Here is an 18,006-nt window from a genome sequence, read left to right on the forward strand (position 1 = left end):
ACCACAAAATAAAATAGGAAAGAAATTGAGATGAATAGAGTTATAGAAAAGTTAGATATAATAGACCTCTGGAGAAAATTGAATAGAAACAAAAAGGAGCATACCTTTTCTTAACTGTCTATGGCACCTTCAAAAACCTGTTCATGTATTAGGGTATAAAAACCTTACCAACAAATGAAGAAAAGTGGAAATATAAAGTACATCCTTTTCAGATGATAATTCTTTTTTTTATATTATAGCTTTTTATTTACAAAACATATGCATGGGTAGTTTTTCTTTTTTCTTTTTTTAATTATTTTTTTCTTTTCTTTTTTTAAAAAAATATTTTATTTTATTTTATTTAATAATAACTTTATATTGACAGAATCCATGCCAGGGTAATTTTTTTTTACAACATTATCCCTTGCACTCGTCTCTATTCTGATTTTTCCCCTCCCTCCCTCTACCCCCTCCCCTAGATGGCAAGCAGTCCTATATATGTTAGATATGTTATAGTATATCCTAGATACAATATGTTTGCAGAACTGAACAGTTCTCTTGTTGCACAGGGAGAATTGGATTCAGAAGGTAAAAAATAACCCGGGAAGAAAAACAAAAATGCAGATAGTTCACATTCGTTTCCCAGTGTTCTTTCTTTGGGTGTAGCTGCTTTTGTCCGTCATTTATCAATTGAAACTTGGTTAGGTCTCTTTGTCAAAGAAATCCACTTCCATCAAAATATGTCCTCATACAATATCGTTGTCGAAGTGTATAATGATCTCTTGGTTCTGCTCATTTCACTCAGCATCAGTTCATGTAAGTCTCGCCAGTCCTCTCTGTATTCATCCTGCTGGTCATTCCTTACAGAACAATAATATTCCATAACATTCATATACCACAATTTACCCAGCCATTCTCCAATTGATGGGCATCCATTCATTTTCCAGTTTCTAGCCACTACAAACAGGGCTGCCACAAACATTTTGGCACATACAGGTCCCTTTCACATGGGTAGTTTTTCAACTTTGACCCTTGCAAAACCTTCTGTTCCAACTTTTCCCTTTCTTCCCCTACCCCTCCCCTAGATGGCAGGTAAACCAATACATGTTAAATATGTTAAAATATATGTTAAATACTATACACACACACACACACACACACACACACACACACACACACACATTTATACAGTTATCTTGCTGCTCAAGAAATATCGGATTTAGAAAGAACGTGAAAATCTGAGAAGGAAAACAAAAATGCAAGCAAACAATGACAGAGAGAGTAGAAATGCTATGTTGTGGCTCATACTCATTTCATTCTCTTCATTACTGACCAATTGGAACTGGTTTGGATCCTCTCATTATTGAAAAGAGCCACATTCATCAGAATTGATCATCATATATTCTTGTTGTTGCCTTGTACAATTAGCTCCTGGTTCTGCTCATTTCACTTAGCATCAGTTCATGTCAGTCTCTTCAGGCCTCTCTGAAGTCATCCTGATGATCATTTCTCACAGAACAATAATATTCCACAACATTCATATACCACAATTTACCCAACCATTCCCCAACTGATGGGCATCCACTCAGTTTCCAGTTCCTCGCCACTAAACAAAGGGCTGCCACAAACATTTTTGCACGTACAAATCCCTTTTCCTTCTTTAAGATCTCTTTGGGATATAAGCCCAGTAGTAACATTCAGATGATAATTCAATAAAAATTATATTCAATAATAGTCCATAAGAACATAGATTAAAAATTAATTGATTGGATATGAAATAATCTAAGCCCAAAGAACGAGTGGGTCAAAGAACAAATCATAGAAACAATAATCACATTAAAAAGAATAGCAATAATGAGACAATATATTGAATTTTGTGAGATGTAGTGTCAAAGGAGCACTTAGGGGAAATTGTGTATCTCTAAATGTTCATATCAATAAAATAGAGAAAAAGCAGATCAATGAATCACTTAATTAAAAAAACTAGAAAAAGAACAAATTAAAAGCTTTAATTAAATATCAAAATGGAAATCCTGAAAAAGGAGAGATTAGAAAAATTTTAAGTAAAAAAAGAAATCAAACACAACCCATTAATAAGTGAAACTGGGCACTGGTTTTATGAAAAAAAGAGATAAAAGCCATTGATTAATTTGATTTTTTAAAAAGAACTAAGAAAATCAAACTGCCAGCAAAAAAAAAAAAAAAAAAAAAATGAAAAGGGTGAATGCACCACCAATGAAAATGAAATTAAAGAAATTATTAGGAATTATGTTGCCATATTAAATGTTAAATCTGATAATCTAAATGAAATGGATAAATAATTATAAGAATCTAAATTGCCCAGATTAACAGAATAGGAATTAGAATATTTAAATAATTATATTTTAGAAAAAGAAATTGAACAAGCATAAATGAGCATAAGATGGACCAGATGTAAATTCTAAATTTAGTACATGCAAATTCTACCAAATATTTAAAGAATAATTAATATCAATACCACATAAACTATTTGGAAAAATAGGCAAGAAAGAATTTTTATTTAGCCTGCCCAAGGCTATTGAAATTACAGATGAGCATTTAAAAAACTCACAATCCAATAATGGGGGAGACAATATATATAGAAAGTTGTAGTACAAGTCGCATCCTTTAATGCCATTTCCACTGATATAATCCTATCAATATCATTTGATATCACAAGGACTATTGATAGCAAAAACTTTTTGGGTCTTCAGTAGTTATGGCAGTCTCTTAGAGGCGTCTCAGGAGGAAGGCTAAAGGTAATGGGATGGAAGCAATGCTATTCCCAATGCTCATGGGTTCAAGGTTCTGGACTATGTCCATCAGGGTCTGAGAAGAGATGGCGGTCAAGGTACTGATGGTCCAACTTAGGGGCCTCTGCAACTTTCCTTTCTCTCCCTCACTACTTCTTGCTTTGCTACTTCAGCTAAGCTGGCTTGTCTGACCTGTGGGAATAAAAATGAATTCCCTCCCTCCCTTACCTTTAAAAAACAAAAACCTGCCTTCCCCCACCAAATCTCTCCATCCTCCAAACTTTCAGTTAACTGGAAAGTTTGTGAAAAGACTCCCCACCATGAGCAAACTGAAAAGTGGTGAATTCTTTACCTGGAATGCTTTCATAATGTCCGGTGACTCAAGGGAGAATATAGAAACTAGAGGATTAGATGTGGGGGTACATCTCTCACCATTATTTTTATCAGCTTTAGCCCCTTTTCCCCCTTTTTTTTTATCCATTATCTTTTTTTTTTCTATTGTCATAAATACTTTGGGGATGCTTTTTGGTGGGGGGAGGAAGAAATTTTATATCTAGGATTCCTTTTCAAATAAAAATTTCCATTTTCTCTAAAGTGCAAAAAAGTTCTAGTGATATCTATGGGCATGCATATGAGATAAGGGGTGCTATCATTATGTTGGTAGTCTTAACTAGTTAGTGTGTAAATTCTTAATTCTGAAAAACAACGTATCACTTTAACAGTTATCCAGGCAGAAAGATCACCATGTGATTCCCCAAATGGCACAGAGCAATTTGAAATCCATGTTGTCTGTGTTCCAAATTAATTTATGGATATTATGAAATATTGCTCAAGAATATTAAAAACAGAAAATCTATGGCTCCATCCCATACCCCAAATCTGCAGTTTCCTTTCTTTGCATGTTCCCATGTTTGTACATGAAGGTAATCAGCAGACTGTGGCCATATTATTTATTAAATAGATCAAAATGAAAAGAAGGTTGATAGCTTCTACATGGAGATTCCAATTTTATTTCCAAACCTCTTTCCCCACCTACAATTCATGGAAAAGGAAGAGGAGACGAGGAATGTATGTCTTGCTGTGCTGAGCACTGCTGTCTGGGTCTCCCGGCACTGTGGGTTCAGGAAATGATTCTCCTCCAACGGTCCTGACCGCCGGCAGACAGAATTCCTGCCTGGGGCAGTCTGTGTGGTCCCTGGCACCCCCCCCATCCCAGTCCCCAAAGTCAGAGGCTGCTCTTCAGCGTGGGAACTGCAGCTCGGGCTCCAAGGCACTCCCATCTCCTGACAAAAACCTCTCTCAAGGATGAAACCTCCAGAAAATTGTCCCAGACCCGTTCAAGGCCATGAAGCTCTCAGGACGTCACTTATTTCCTGTTATCCAGCTTCCTCTCTGTTGCTCATGGAGAGGGGAAAATGGCAACCCTAAGAAACCGGGATCCCCAGTGAGAAATTGTAGAGAATGGTGATCATCAGAAACCTGAGTATGACGAGGTCTCTGTAAATCATTACAACTAGCATTCCAGGCCCAGGGGGAAAATAACGATAAATTGAGTGCTGTTGTTCAGTCATTTTTCAGTCATGTCCCTTTGTGACCTTATCTGGGGTTTCCTTGGTTTGCTATTTCCTTTTCTAACCCATTTTACAAAGAAGGAAACAGAAACAAACAGGGTTAAATGATTTGTCCACGATCACACTGTAAGCGTCTCAGGACAGATTTGAACTCGGGAAGACAAATCTTCCTGACTCAAGGTCTGGCACTCTCTACAATAGGGTACTGCTTAACTACCAAAAGTGGTGATGATGGTATCTCCCTAAAAGAGTTCTTGTGTGGATGAAATGGGTAATATATGGGAAAAGTTTTGTAAATCCTAACGGACTGTTAGTATTGTTATTTGTATATAATCCTCATTACATGTATGTGTAGATATATCTCCTCTATAGAATATCGACTTCTTGAGGTCAGGGACTGTTTTTTTTTTCCGCCATCACTTAGCACCTAACACCAGCCTAACTTAAGTCATGAAGGAAGGGAAACTCAGAGCAGAGCAGCCTTATATTCAGGGCAGGAGGAAGTGGGGAGCTGGATGAATTCCAGATTCTGCAAGTCTAGGCCCACTGTCACCGGTTCAGCACTCTGGCCCTTGGGATGACATCCCCCTTTTCCTTTTGCCTTTCATCTTTCCCAACCCCAGGGTCTTTTCCCATGTTATCTCATTTTATGGAAAGATATTAGGCACTGGCCTTTTTAGTTCTGAATCCTAGAAGCCCCCTCCCTTAGCAGATTCAGAATCCAGAAAGACCAGGCACCTGTAAGATCTGGACGGACGGTCCGGGGAACTCTAGCGTCTCCTGTGAAAAGGAGCCTCTGACAGCTTCTCTAGGAGAAATTCCAGCTGCTGCCCCGACCTCACCCTTTTGGCGTGTCTGGTCTCCATCACAGGTGTGGCTGCCTTGTCAAACGCCACCTTCCATCTTAAATTGTCTCTGATCCTTTCCACCCAGCCTTTCTGCTTTGCAGAGTTCCAGAATTTGTTCCTGCCCAGCCCAGTGCTATCCATCTCAGTTCTCCTGATCCACCCTTGAGTCTTAGTCACAGACATGCACTTTGGAAGCACCTACCAGCCTCAGCCCTGCCCAGAGAGCCCACAATTGGCTCCTGGCTGATCCCTGTTCAACGGGTTCATTGTTTCCCCCACCCCAGACTAGGAAATTCTTCCTTTCCCATGTGATCTTATTTTCAATTTTCTACTTGTCTGGGTGGTGCAATGTGGGGATCATGGAATCAGGAAGACCTGACTAAATCCTGCCTTGCAAGCTGTGTGAACCCGGGCACGTAAGCCCTTTTGGACTCAGTTTCCTCATTTGTAAAACAGGGCTGGCAATAGCACCTGGGTCATAGGGTTGTTGTGAGGATCTCATAAGATATCTGTAAAGCACTTTACAAACCTTAATGTGTTATAGAAATGCTATTATTATTATCATTATGCCATAATTCTAACTCCATAGCAGCTCCAGCAGAGAATTTTGAATCAGCCTCTCAGTTTTGGGGGAACAGAATGAAGAGCTGCTTAAATGTGTCAGTTACAGATTGGCTTAAGTTCAGGGGTTCTTAAAACCTTGGGGGCCATGAACTTGTTTTAAAGTATATTTTGGTAACTATTTCACCATAGTTGGTTTCCTTTGTATGTATTTTATTTTGTGCATTTCAAACCCTTATTCTGAGAAGGGGTCCCTCAGTTTCATCAGGTTGCTTGGCAAGAGGTCCAGGGCACATAAAAAAGTTCAAGAACTCTCTTTTCTATATTATACTCATTCTCTACTAATCACTTTATACATTTTTCCAATAACTACCTCCTCAATACAAGATTATTAGATCTTTAAGATAGTGGGGAAAATAATATTTTCAATTTCCTGCTAAAGGTTTCCTTTTATATGGGCCTTTTTTGAATTGGACTGTTTGGAAGGAGTTTCTTCACCATGTTACCATTCCCTAGCTCTGGCCCAAGTTCTCCTTTTGATCAGGAGCCAAGGGAAAGCGTATTTTGGGTGCTCAGTTTAAGGGGGCTCCAGGTCAGGGGCAAGGCGGAGAGCTGGGGGTGAAGGCTGCCACTGGCGCACGGTCAGGGAAGGGAAATGGTCTTCTATCTTCTCATAGAGCTCACTTTTTATTTTTCCCATTTCCCCTGTCGAAAGCTCCTGCCCAAATCTTTTTCCTTCTCCTACAGGAAAGCCAGCTGGATTGGGATAGACTCTGTATGAGTCAGCCTGCTAGGGGAATTCTGTCCCCAGCTCACCCGAAGCTCCAATAGATAACAATAAAGTCTTTATTGTTTGATCTGAGGATTTTTAAAGTTTTATTTTTCAAAATAAACAATATTTACATCTTTATTTCACAACTACAACTCTATAGACTTCTTCCAAAACCTTTAAATATCTCCATGGTAAACATTAGAAATCACAAGATCAGCCCAAACCATGTCTTTTGACACTTAGTGGATTTTTTTTTTAAACTTTCAAGAACTAACTGTTTGAGGACGGGAATAGAGGAAAAAAACAAAAACAACAAACCAACAAGAAAAACCAAACTTACACAGAGGTCCATACATGAAGTTAGGAAAGGCAGCAGTGAAAACCAAACTTGGCCCAAAGCCAAGCAAGGAGAATTCAAATGGCTTATACATAAGACCCGCTTTCAAGCAGTGAGGGGTTTGGTTATGAGGAAGAGGAGGGTGCTTCACGTCATGGGCCTGAAGCAGGATTCAGAGGGAGGGCAGTCGGGCTGGATGGGCAAAACTGGGAGCTGGGGGAGCAGGGAGGATGAAGGCCCCAAGATACCGACTCACACAGCCATCCATCTCAGTAGGAGTTGCTGGGAGTTGCTGGGAGGAAGGTGACCGAGGCCCTAGGAAGATGGAGTGACGGGACTGTTGCCAGGTGCTAGACTGGTCTGAGGAAAGGAGGCACTTTGGCCATTCACCTTCCCAGCAGGACTGTGGCACTGCCTGCCTCCCCTTGGCTAGGGGTCCTCGACAAGGGCAACTTCTCAGCACAGAGCGCTAGTGATGGAAGGGAAGAGGCGATGACTTTGGCCGGCCTTCCAGCAGACCCCAGCCCCTGTGGACTCTGCACTTCTGAGAAGTCGGGGGGGGGGAACAGGGGTGCAGTGTGAGGGGGTGTGTGAGCGGTCCCCAGGCTCTTCCTGAATGCCCGCCAGGCCCTAGGCTGTCGGTCCAGGAGGCACTTAGTTGGCTTTAGAATTGGCACTTTTAGGGGATACCTGCTGGAGGCAGCTGGGCAGAGCCAGCCTCAGACTTAGGCACTGAGGGAGTTATCGACAGGAGAACATGGGCAATGAGTGAGAACCCTTCATGTATTTCAGGCCTTGCTCTGCCATCTCCCTGAAGCAAGAGAGTGGAGGGACCAGCTTGCTCCTCCCCTGAAGGGAAGTGAAAGAAGTGCTCCAGGAGGGAGTAAGGGAGATGGCAGGAGCATGGAGGCCACGGCCATGGACATCATCAGGGTTTTCTTACAGGGGAGCCCTAGGCACTTGGGGCTGGCAGGGGCCCCTCTCTGCCCACCTTCGGCTGGGCTCCTTGCTCCTCCTCCCATGGGGTCTGTTTCCTTCACTCCTCTCTAGGGCTGGAGGCGTTTGGACTCTGCTGCAGGACAGAGGCCACGGTCAGCTTGGCTGCGTGTTAGCAGCCCAGTGAGTCAGGCGGGCAGGTTTCCAGCAGGGCGCTCCATGGGCAAGCTGGGGTCTCTCGGTTCCTGGGAGTCTTGGGAAGAACTCCTTCACTTTTGGGGGATTGGTTAGGAAGACATTGGTCCCTCTGATCCTCGGGGAATCACTACCCCCTCTCGTTGGGCCAGTGAGACTGACCCACTCAGTGCCCCAGGTACCCCACGGGGGTCACCAGCTAAAGGGTGAGGGGAGGAAGTGTTAGCCGGGAGGGAGGAAGGGTGGTTCCAGGATGAAAAAAGCAGGGGGGCTGGGAAGGTGTTACTGCTCCTTCTCCGAAGTCTCTGGAATGAGGGTATGGAAGAAAATATCCCATATCTTGGAGGAGATGCCAAACCCTGGAGAGGGAGAAAACGGGCAAAGTCAGAAGAACGAAGGAGTGTCACTGTAGATAGCATTAGCCTTGGAGTCAGGACTTGAATTCAAATTCTGCCTCAGACTCTTACTGGGTGACCCTGGGCCATTCACTTTGCAAATAACCCCCCCCACCTCAGTTTCCTTAAATGCAAAATTTACATCTTTATTTTCACAGAGCTCTAATTCTAATTGAACATTTTCTACAATCATGAATACGGGCAACAAACCCAGAACTATGTTTGAGATATGTCCCTCTGTCACCCAGAGATATTTTCAGAGCACATTAAAGATGTTGCAGAAATCCTGAAATATCTAATTCATGCTCATCACTGCTTCAAAATTACTGTAGCTATTTATACTCATTGCTAGATATAGTGACAAATCACAAATTTTAAAAAAATTGATAACTGTATTGAAATAGAATTGTTTTCCTTTGTGATCTTACATATTTTATTTTATGTACTTAAAACATGATTTTGAAAAAGCAAAACTGTCCCAGTTGGCTGAAAATAAATAAGAAGATTAATTAAAAAGATACCAATCCATGATTTGGGGGGCAGTTGAATGGCACAATAGATAGAGCACCAGCCCTGCAGTCAGGAGGATCTGAATTCAAATCTGGCCTTAGACACTGACTAGCTGTGTGACTCTGAGCAAGTTACTTAACCCCAAGGGCCTCCCCCACCCAAAACCAAATAAAAACATGATTTTGAGAGGGCTATGGGCTTCCCCAGACTGCTGACAAGAGTCCATGGCACAGAAAAGACCTCTTGGATGAGACGGTCTCTTCCGAGGTCCTTATAGCTCTAGTGCTCTGGAGCAGACTTGGACAGTTCTGCCTCGCTCAGTCCAAAGCCATCACCCCAAGATGTCACTGGCTCTCTTGGGAGGCTAACTGCCCAGCTGCTGTGAAAGGGAGACCCGGGGCAGGAGCACTGCGTCACTGCTTCTGTCCTGCTCCCTTCCAGGAGACCCCCTACCACGCTGGGGTGGGGGGCTGCTCCCTTCATCTTAGCTCTGCTGCTCAGGACATAGAGGTCCTTCTCCCCGGCCCAGCCCTCCTACCTGACTTCTGGTGTTCAAAGTGGTGCTTGACATGGTAGGCCTTCATTCTGTACAGGTAGGTGCCCTTGGACGGCGACCCATAATGCAGGTAGTAGTGCATCATGTCATAGGTGATGTAGCCCAGGAGGCCGCCTGTGAAGACGATGCCCGCCAGGGTCTCAGGGAGGAAGATGCGGAGGATGACGTAGGTGGAGAAGATCATCAGGGAAGCAGGCAGAGGGGGGAAGACCAGGCGGGAGCCATCATACGGGGACTAGGAACAGAGAGACCCGTCAGACAGCCCAGCGAACCCCCGACCAGGTCTGGGGGGCCGACGACTCTAAGCTCACCTCCTGCCAGGCTCCAGGCTGAACATCCTGAGCTGGCACCTATACTGGCAACCGCCCAGGAGGCTGCCTCCTTCCCATGATGTGGTGCAGGCTTAGGATCCCGGGAGGCCAAATAGTCCGCCTCCTTCCTGGGCAGGGATTCCCTCTATGATACCCCTGACAATGACCATTTAGCTTCTGCTTGGAGACCTCTGGTGACAGGGAACTCGATCCCTCTCCCAGGCATCCCAGGCAACTCCTGGACAGTTCTAATGACCAACAAGTTTATCTTCCTACTGAGCTAAAATCTGCTTCCTATACAACGATACGATTGGGGCTCCTGGGACCATTCAGTGGTCCATCTGACCTCTTACCCACTTCCCAAGTCAAGGTGGGCTGCTGGGTATGGCCCTAAGTTTGGGGACAGCACTTCTGGAGATCAAGGCAAATTTGTTTTCATATCCCCCATCACAGTCTGTGATGAAAGGTGGCCATTAAGTACTTGAGAAGGACGGAAAGTCCTCCCTGCCGGAAGACGTTGCTCCCTGAAATGCCCTTGATCAGAGACATTCCAAGAGGGCCTTTTGGAGACGCACATTGTGAGAGACGGTGGAGGGGTGTAAATGGGAAGGTGCGCCCTAACAGCTGGCTGCCATGTTGGGTTGGATTCACTTATCTTTATGATTCATAGGAATAGAGAGAGAATAGAGCTATGGGGAAATGGGCCTTAGTTGAAAAGGACAACCTAGAACAGGAGTAGGGCAGACCTGGCCCCAGGGAGCCAAAAGGAAGCTTGAGAACACTAGGTGAGGAGCAGGAGGACGCCACAGAGGGATCTCGCCTCCTCCACAATTCTCCCATAGGCTGTGTCTACCCACCAGATGGCCTTAACCTTGCTCTGCTGTTCACAGCCTAGCACCTCAGCTGGGTTTTACCTTCTGACAGCCTCAGTTCAGGTCAGGAGGACTTCCAGAATTCCCATGGCTTTCTCCCCCACCCCATCCCCTACCTCCTTCACAAGGAAGCCTTTGGTGCTCATGATGGAGAACAGCAGCTGGGGCTGGGGATCCCGAGCCCACTCCCTTCCGTGAAGATTTATCCTACTGGAGGGGAAGGGAAGGGACCGCCTGCCCCAGCCTCTCCCTAGGACCCCTCACCTTGTGGTGCTGGCCATGGATGAGGAAGTGGAGCATGATGAGGTAAGAGTTGCTAGCAGGTGGCTTCATGTGGAATAGGAAGCGGTGGAGGACGTATTCTACTGCAGTCCACAACAACAGCCCAAAACAAAAGAAAAATGGGAATACGTACTTGGACATAGGGATGGCGTACTCTGTATGGAGAGAGAAGGAGGTGAGCTGGGTCAAGGTAACGGATGCACAGAGCCCGTGTGCTGGGCCAAATATCACAGCACCCCCAAGGCAAGAGACCTTGACGCCCATCTCATCCCTCACTATCTGAAGAGGAGTCTCTAGTATCCCTAAAAGTGGCCACCTGGCCTTCCTTGAAGAGTGATGGGGCATCCACCACCTCCCGAGGCACCTCCATTTCTGACCGACTCTAATTGTTGGGAAAATTTCCCTTAAAAGTGGAAATCGGTCTCACTGCCACTTCCACTCCCAGCCTCGCCAATTCCAACGTCCAAGCCAGTTCTTTTCTTTGGAGCCAAACAGAACAAGTTGAATTCAACCCCCTTGGATCATCAGTGGGGCTTGGGGAGTAGGAAAGGTTCGAAGCCCTTACTGGAGTCTGGACACTTCTGATTCAAGTATTAGTTACTGCTTTTAGCTGTGGGACACTTGGCAGGTCACTAAACCCCAGCTTACTCATAAAAGCATTTTGTCAACACCTCCATTAGGCAAACAAAAGCTAAACTGGACCTTGAGACTTGGCTCCCTGGGAGGGGACTGGACTTTTTGATCAGGCTGGATGAGAGGACACGCTTCTCACAAATTTCCTTATGTTTATGTGTATCTACTAGTTCTAGAACATGTGATTTTCAGCTAATTTTAGACAGGCCTGGAAAGATTTACATGAATTGATGCTGAGCAAAACAAGCAGAAGTGGGAATATACTGTACATGATAACAGCAAAATTGTGCGATGATAAACTAGTAAAGGCTTGGTTCTTAGCGGCTTAGTGATCCAAAGCAATCCCAAAAGACTTTGGACAGAAAATGCCATCTGCAAGCACAGAAAGAACTAAAGAGACTGAATATAAATTAACCCATGCTATGCGCACTTTTTTTTTTTTTTTATCTCTCCCATGGTTTTTCTGGGTTTTTTTTTGCTCTGATTTTTCTCTCCCACCATAATTCATAAAGCAAGTTGTATTAAAAATAAACTTAAAAAACAAAAACAAAAACAAAAACATGTGGTTTCCCTAGCAGAGTGTAAGCTCCCTGAAATCAGAGATAGTTTGATTTTTGACTTGGTGACCTCAGGCACTCTGGAGGAACTTACTGAATGCTTACTGATTGATCCTCCACATATTGATTACAAATGAGGTACACTGGGAATATCAGAACTAAAGCAGTTCTTGCCCACCAACAGCTTCTGTTCTCCTGGCACTCAGCAGGGATGCAGACAAGCCCAAGAGCTGATTTGGGTGGGAGATAACAAGAGAGAGTTTCATAGAGGGAGCTGCCCCCAAGCTGAGGCTCCCTTGTTCCTCACACAAAACTTCCTTCTGAAAGACAGGACATCACAGCCAGGGAGGAGGGGGCCTAAACAAATGCCCACCTTCGAAGGAGGAAGCTGGATGGCCAATGGGGGAGCGTGTTTTAATTTGATTACACATGCTTGTTATAAGTTGAAAGAGGTTAAATGGAAAACAACAACAACAAAAGTGAGGTGAGCACAGATATGTGGGAGTTTACATCCTTGCAGGCCTCCATGAGTGAAAGGGTTCGAATCCCGGTAGTCTGGCTTTGTTTTGCTAGGTTCACCTTTAATCAGGGCCTTTAATGCAAAGCCCCAGCCTTCTGGCTAAGCCTTTCATAAGCCATAAAGTCATCTGAGGCCTGAGGCCAAAAAAGTGTCTCCGCTGTGGTTCCCCCCCACTTAGGGAAGCCTATTCCTATAGGTCAGGAATCTGCCCACCCCCTCACCCCAGCATCACCCCCTGCCCGCCCCCTGCCCTGGAGCTGGTACTGAGTGGCACCTTCAGAGATGAGGGAAGGGATGCCAGCCAAAGCTTCAGTTTCTCCTCCCTGCCCGCCCCCTGCCCCTCCTCCTCCAGCCAGTCTCCAAGCAGCCCCACCACTGTCTGCCATTGTTCAGGGAGTCCAGGGCAGACAGTGGGCAATTCAGCCAGCAGAATTTCTGAGCAACAAGCCCTGCCCTGTCCAGGAGCTATTCAGCGTGGGTCGGGAGCAGTGGCCCCGGCTGCCGGGCCGTGGGGCTCACAGGCTTGTTAACCCTTGCCGACTCGGCCTCGCGCGTGCCCTTCCTCCCGTTTGCTTGCTGTCTCGCAGCTGTGAATGGGGCACGGGGACAGACAGCCCCTTCTGGACCAGGCCCGTCCCATCCCCCCAAGCCTTGCCTTCTCTGATGACATCCTCTCGATTGCTTCTTCTCCACAATGTGTCTCAGCTTGCTCCCCCCCCATCCCATGCGCTCAGTGGGTATTCCTCAACTTTGTATAGAGTAGGAACTTAATAAACTCCTTCCCTTGGCACACCTGGCAGAGGCTTGGGCACAAAACTGCTTAGGAGAGAATCCCCAATTTTCCCCAGTGGAAAGGATGAAGGGGAGCAGAAGGAAGAGCACAGAATTAAAAGATGGGTCATGGCTATGGATTCAGGCTTCCTTCTTTTGCTTCCCCTCCCTCCCAGGCTCCTCATGTCCACTGCTACCTCCCAGTCTGAGCCCCCTGCCCAAAGGAAGCTCCCATACTGGGGCGGGGTGTGGGAAAGTACCAGAAGATTCAGACAAACAGAGGCTACTAGATTCAGTTCTTTGCTTTTGGAGATGGCCATGAGGTCCTGGGTTACTAGGTGAGGTTGGCAGAGAGAGCCTGAGGTACTGATAAAATTACTTCCTGAAGCAAGCAGGGAAAGGCCCTGATGGGAATCAGTTTACCCTTCTAGTGTCCCTTCTATGGAGGTTGTGGGCAGCCCCACCTGCTATGTCCAGTCAGAAATTCAAGTTATGTCAAATCTCTGAGGTTAAATTTCACCTAGAAATCCGTCCATGGCTCATGCCATCTTTGTTGAAGCCCTTTGGGTTAAGCCTGCCATGATGTTCTACCTGGTGACATTTTTTTCCTCAACTTTCTCCTTCTTAGTGCTAAACTCTTCTTTGGATTTAGCCTGTCAGTAAAGAGCATGCTCCCACTTCAGGGAGTATAGACCCTTTTTCCTGATTAATAGTGCATTCCACTAGGGAACTTGTCTTTTCCCATTGTTAAATGTAAAAACCACTTTGGTGTCTAACTTTATGCGCTGCCAACTCTATTTCATACTTACCATTCCTGATGTCTACTGTATCCCTTCATTTTTTCAGTAACTTCTTCTTCTAAATAAACCTACCCTTTGCCAGAGAGAATGGTCATTGTGAATTCTTCACATGACAAACCCCAACATTTGGTACTGAACCCTAAACATATCATTTGGAACTAGGAATGGCTATTCTGACTACATCAACAACATGGAGCATCCAGCTGCCCAGATCATCTTGGGTTTGTTTTATGTATTTTTTGAACACGCTGATTTATGTACAATCTCCGATTAGAATATAAGCTTCCCAGAGCCAGAGCTGTTTGACACAGTGTGTGGCACACAAACAGCACTTGTTGAATGACTGATTGGTGTCTAATGAAGTATCTTTTATGTCATCACATCCCAATTCCCAGAGCTTGCTCTAGACTAGATACTCTGTCTTGAGGAATTCTTCCTTCTTGCTTAACCTAGTCTGTATAAAAACCCTATTATTTTTTTCCCTAAGGATTCCCTGGTTTGATCAATACTAGATTTTTTGGGGGAGAGACTACAGCCAAATCCTTCTGTCTTGGGCTTTCTGCTGACAACCACTGGGATGAACACTCAGGGATGTTTCCTCCAAAATGGGCAAGAGAAACTGAATAGGAAAAATCAGATGGCCTCCCTCCCAACGTAGCGATAGGCAAATGAGCTTCCTGAGGATCTGGTACCTGTGGTGAATGATGAGAAGAGCCGGACGTTGTCTCGAGTGAGGGATCTAAAGTAGAACCAGGTGAGGTACATCACCAATGGGGACCAAACAGCGAGAACAATATACCTGTAGGAGGGCCACAGAGGCGAGAAAAAAAGAGAGGGTCCCAAAAGGGAACTTGTGAGGAGAAGGGTCTGGCTTCCTCATAGATGTATCGGGGGAGAACAGAGGGGATAAGATGATTCATGGGAAGGCCTGGAGTCAGAGGGGACCGTGTGGCCATCTGATGACAGATTAGAGGCTTGTGCCTCGGAGCTGGGAGACCTGAGCTAAGAGCATTGATGCTGGCTTTTTGCAGCAGTAGGGATCAGTGGAAGGAGAGATTGCTCCAAGGGGAACTAAAGCCTGAAGCTGAAGAGGGGAAGGAGGGTGGCCAAAACATACCAGCCCTCATTTGAGGAGACACTCCTGACATCATGCTGAGAAGTTACCCTCTTGCTGTGCAAAAACATTTCTAGCCCCAGGGTTACGGCCCAGTTTATGAGGTGTGGCCCTGTATAGGGCCCAGGAGGAATCCTGATTACCCAGTTTTTCTGAGAATGATATAATTCAAAGCTCCACGAGGGAAGGGGTTTTTCCCTAAGCTTTGTCAGCCTGTCCAGTCCCCTATTCCTCCCAGCACTAAGGACATTGTTCTTTATACAGCAAGTGCTTAATAAATGTTTGTAGTTGGAAACCTAGAGATACCTCAGAGAAGTATTGAATGACTGTCTCCACTTGCATATGGGGATTCAGTCAATTAGACTGTGGACTTGAGGACATAGAGGCTGAAGTGAGGTGATCTTGGGGCTATTGAGGGAGCTCTGGCTTCAAGAAATACACTCTAAGAGGCTCAATTCTGCACAGAAATCTGACCTTGGTTTGCCTGCTTTAGGGAGAGTGTAGTAAGGTCTCAGCTATGAAGAGGGACCCGGACAGAAAAGCAGATTTGCTTAGGCAAATACTAGAATCTGACTCTCTGATTATTAATTCTAAGATCACATTTGCTTCTGTTCACAGGCTATAGATTAAGAGCTGGAAGGAATCTTAAGGGTTATCCAGCCCTTCCTCCTAATTTTACAGATGAGGAAACTGAGAGATTGAGAGGATCACAAATAATACGGGGCAGAGCTGAGCTCTGAATCCAGAATCTCACTCCAAATCCACTCTCCTTTCCCATTGAACCTCTGGCATTTTGAATTATGATTAAGATGAAAATTTTCATGGATGTAGAAGACAGACATCCCTACACACAGATCACTCGTTTTTCCCAAGCTGATTTTGGGGCAATAGCCCCAGGGAAAAGTCCTCCAGCTTTCAGGAGCACAGATCCTTCCACAACGACTGAGTCCTCTCCTGCCCTTCTTGTCAATAATTGCTTAATATTACATAGGGATGACATCAACTTCTGGAGACCCAGGGCAGGACTCACCAAGAAGTCTTAGTGCAGGCCTCTAGGAAATCTGAGTGGAAGAGGCGGAGGGGTCTATCCACAGGTTGGTGCACCCATTCATCATACTTCTCTCCCAAGTGGCCCACCTGCCACAGCAAGGGTTTTTGCCAATCGACCAGGTCCTTCAACAAAGAAGACACAGTGAATGAATCAGCAGAGCAATTCAGGGCGTCATTAGCACTCTGGGCCACAAATTATACTGATTTCTCTTGCCATAATACAGACTCTCTTCTGGCTGCCAAACTGGCATGGTCAATCACATTCACCCAACTATCTATCCATTCATCACCCACCCATCCATCCATCTATCCAAGTATTTACTAAATATTTATGTTCATTCATTCATTCAACAAACAATTATTATGGCATTGTTATTCAAGGCAAAAAATTGGAAACTGAGGAGATGCTCATTAATTGGCTGAATATATTGTGGTATGTAATTGTTATGGAATATTATTGTACTACGGGAAATGATGAGCAGGATGCTCTCAGAATGTTCTATGTGATGAACTAGAGACCATTACTGATCACAAAATAGAAAATTTTGATTATATCAAATTAAAAAGCCTTTGTACAAACAAAACTAATGCAAATAATATTAGAAGGGAAGCAACAAACTGGGAAAACATCTTTACAGTTAAAGGTTCTGATAAAGGCCTCATTTCCAAAATATATAGAGAACTGACCCTAATTTATAAGAAATCAAGCCATTCTCCAATTGATAAATGGTCAAAGGATATAAACAGACAATTTTCAGATAATGAAATTGAAACTATTACCACTCATATGAAAGAGTGTTCCAAATCACTATTGATCAGAGAAATGCAAATTAAGACAACTCTGAGATACCACTACACACCTGTCAGATTGGCTAAGATGACAGGAAAAAATAATGATGAATGTTGGAGGGGATGCGGGAAAACAGGGACACTGATACATTGTTGGTGGAGTTGTGAACGAATCCAACCATTCTGGAGAGCAATCTGGAATTATGCCCAAAAAGTTATCAAACTGTGCAGACCCTTTGATCCAGCAGTGTTTCTATTGGGCTTATATCCCAAAGAAATACTAAAGAAGGGAAAGGGACCTGTATGTGCCAAAATGTTTGTAGCAGCCCTGTTTGTAGTGGCCAGAAACTGGAAAATGAATGGATGCCCATCAATTGGAGAATGGCTGGGTAAACTGTGGTATATGAGTGTTATGGAATATTATTGTTCTGTAAGGAATGACCAGCAGGATGAATACAGAGAGGCTTGGAGAGACCTACATGAACTGATGCTAAGTGAAATGAGCAGAACCAGGAGATCATTATACACTTCGACAACGATATTGTACGAGGATGTATTCTGATGGAAGTGGATTTCTTTGACAAAGAGACCTGAGTTTCAATTGATAAATAATGGACAGAAGCAGCTACACCCAAAGAAAGAACACTGGGAAACGAATATGAACTATTTGCATTTTTGATTTTCTTCCCGGGTTATTTTTACCTTCTGAATCCAATTCTCCCTGTGCAACAAGAGAACTGTTGGGTTCTGCAAACATATATTGTATCTAGGATATACTGCAACATATCTAACATATATAGGACTGCTTGCCATCTAGGGGAGGAAGTGGAGGGAGGGAGGGGAAAAAATCGGAACAGAAGCAAGTGCAAGGGATAA

At 44.5% G+C, this 18,006-nt stretch overlaps 1 protein-coding gene across 2 annotated transcripts in view; it reads right to left on the reverse strand.

The window, feature by feature from the left end:
- Positions 1-6,575: 6,575 nt before the first annotated feature.
- Positions 6,576-18,006, reverse strand: part of FA2H (fatty acid 2-hydroxylase) — an 86,477-nt gene continuing 75,046 nt past the window's right edge. The window contains exons 3-7 of one of the 2 annotated variants that reach the window (XM_051974646.1): positions 16,322-16,464; positions 14,870-14,976; positions 10,879-10,979; positions 9,414-9,666; positions 6,576-8,329 (exon numbers count right to left, since the gene is read on the reverse strand). In XM_051974646.1, coding sequence (XP_051830606.1) covers positions 8,253-8,329; positions 9,414-9,666; positions 10,879-10,979; positions 14,870-14,976; positions 16,322-16,464 — 681 coding nt within the window. In that variant the 3' untranslated portion in view covers positions 6,576-8,252. Of the gene's footprint in view, positions 8,330-9,413; positions 9,667-10,878; positions 11,052-14,869; positions 14,977-16,321; positions 16,465-18,006 lie in introns of both variants that reach the window. The other variant, XM_051974645.1, reaches the window with a different exon arrangement.

Source organism: Antechinus flavipes, chromosome 2 (assembly GCF_016432865.1).
Source record: "Antechinus flavipes isolate AdamAnt ecotype Samford, QLD, Australia chromosome 2, AdamAnt_v2, whole genome shotgun sequence".
NCBI classification, from domain to species: domain Eukaryota; kingdom Metazoa; phylum Chordata; class Mammalia; order Dasyuromorphia; family Dasyuridae; genus Antechinus; species Antechinus flavipes.